This window comes from Sinocyclocheilus anshuiensis, unplaced genomic scaffold, assembly GCF_001515605.1.
Source record: "Sinocyclocheilus anshuiensis isolate Anshui unplaced genomic scaffold, SAMN03320099.WGS_v1.1 scaffold1010, whole genome shotgun sequence".
Classification (NCBI taxonomy): domain Eukaryota; kingdom Metazoa; phylum Chordata; class Actinopteri; order Cypriniformes; family Cyprinidae; genus Sinocyclocheilus; species Sinocyclocheilus anshuiensis.
In genome coordinates, this window is record NW_015537936.1 from 663,895 (window position 1) to 665,261 (window position 1,367).

At 34.6% G+C, this 1,367-nt stretch overlaps 1 protein-coding gene across 1 annotated transcript in view; it reads right to left on the minus strand.

The window, feature by feature from the left end:
• The window catches only part of hcn4 (hyperpolarization activated cyclic nucleotide-gated potassium channel 4), a 97,162-nt gene that overhangs the window by 55,262 nt on the left and 40,533 nt on the right, over positions 1-1,367 (minus strand). The window contains exon 3 of the mRNA XM_016447685.1: positions 289-450. Within this exon, the coding sequence (XP_016303171.1) occupies positions 289-450 (162 nt within the window). The remainder of the gene's footprint in view (positions 1-288; positions 451-1,367) is intronic.

Sequence of the window (1,367 nt, forward strand, 5' to 3'; positions counted from 1 at the left end):
AGCGTCATCAAACTACGCCTTTGTTTTGAATACGTGCCCTCTAGCGGTGAAAAATTACATATTGTGCCTTTAATGTTATGAAACGCTTAATATCAAAACAAAGGACTCAAAATTATTATGCAACAGGTAGTTCCTACATTTCTAGACAGATTTTTACCGTCACGACTCGTAGAGTCATACCGGCCCTAACTCATGGTGAGGTTAAAATGCGCATACTCGTAGGTGAAGAGCCCCTGTGGGAGCAGCTCCTGATGGGAGGAGAGACAGATTGTGTTTGCAAACACTCACCACCATCTTGTTCTTGGACACCCAGCAGTCGGCGGGGAAATCCTGCAGCATCGGCACCAGGAACTGCAGGCATCCGTCCCAGTGACAGAGCAACAGCATCATTCCAATCAAGTTGACGATTCGCACCATTGCGCTGGCCAGGTCGTAGGTCATATGAAAAATCTGAACGGGGACAGAAGCAGAGACAGGACATGTTGGACACAAGCCGTCACACACTGGTCAATCTGAATGTCACTGACATTTGAAACAGGGCAGAGTATCACCGACTACCTTACAATGTGACACATATGAAACCTGTAAATGCTGCTTTAAATACTCAGACACACAGTACATTTTTCATGAATTGAACTGAAAGGAATTATATGAATGCACACATAAGTAAAACAAAAGTACAAATACAAGGATTTGCACAATACCATGAGAAAAATAACTGCAATATATATGATTTTATCCACACAGTCCTAATTTGGGATGGCAGCATTTTAAAGCATTCAATGGAAGCTAAATTAACATGTGCACTAGTAAAAACAGAAAAATAAAAACGTTAAAATCAATTCAACTGATATGTAAGGCTGGACGATATAGCTTAAAATACATATATATTTCTATGATCAAATTTGGTAACATTTTATAATAAAGTTTAATTTTTCATTTGGTAACATTAGTTAACTATATTATTTTATATTATGAATAATAAAGCATTAATTATTCTTCGTTATATTTTATTAAAATCAAAAGTTACACTCTAAAAAATGCTGGGTTGTTTCAACCCAACTTTGGGTCAAATATGGACTAACCCAACTTTTGGGTTAAAATTTGAATGTAAAAATTTAACCCAACGGCTGGGTTAGTCCACATTTGACCCAATGTTGGGTTGAAACAACCCAGCATTTTTTAGAGTGTAACATGAACATTTTTTAACTAACATTAACAAAGGTTAATAAATGCTGTAAAAATATTGTTCATTAAGCAATATAAACAAATGAGAACTTATTGTGAAAAGTTATTTTTATATTATGTATAAAATATTTATATAATTTATATAATGTAATAATTAATTAAGGTTCATATTATTATTA